The 361-nt window shown below is 47.6% G+C and overlaps 1 protein-coding gene across 1 annotated transcript in view; it reads left to right on the top strand.

Annotated features, from left to right (window-relative positions):
- LOC107575926 (caspase activity and apoptosis inhibitor 1-like) overlaps window positions 1-355 on the top strand; it is a 2,461-nt gene extending 2,106 nt beyond the window's left edge. Inside the window, exon 2 of the mRNA XM_016262236.1 lies at window positions 33-355. Coding sequence (XP_016117722.1) covers window positions 33-218 — 186 coding nt within the window. The 3' untranslated portion in view covers window positions 219-355. The remainder of the gene's footprint in view (window positions 1-32) is intronic.
- The last annotated feature ends 6 nt before the right edge of the window (window positions 356-361 follow it).

Raw genomic sequence — 361 nt, forward strand, 5'->3', positions numbered from 1 at the left:
TGTGTGTGTGTGTGTGTGTGTGAATATGAAAGGAGGCCGAGGTTCCTCGGGAGCCCAGTGATCTGGAGGAGGGAGGACTGGACCTGAACAAGACCTTCAGACCCATCAGCTCCTACATGCAGGACCGCGAGGAGATGCTGGAGCAGTGCTTCCATGTGCTGGGAGAGAATAAACTCCTAAAGATGCTTCCGGAGGAACTGAAGGTGCCTTTATTGTGATCTCAAATCATCCACATTCATCTTGGAGGAAGAAATACAGTCTGCTTCTGTTTGCTGGTGTTAGTTTAGTGATGTTCGGAGTATTGTCCTGTTCTCTAAGATAATCGATGATCGTTCAGGCTTCTTTGTACTCTTCTTTTGAC

Source organism: Sinocyclocheilus grahami, unplaced genomic scaffold, assembly GCF_001515645.1.
Source record: "Sinocyclocheilus grahami isolate Dianchi unplaced genomic scaffold, SAMN03320097.WGS_v1.1 scaffold3015.1, whole genome shotgun sequence".
Lineage (NCBI taxonomy): Eukaryota > Metazoa > Chordata > Actinopteri > Cypriniformes > Cyprinidae > Sinocyclocheilus > Sinocyclocheilus grahami.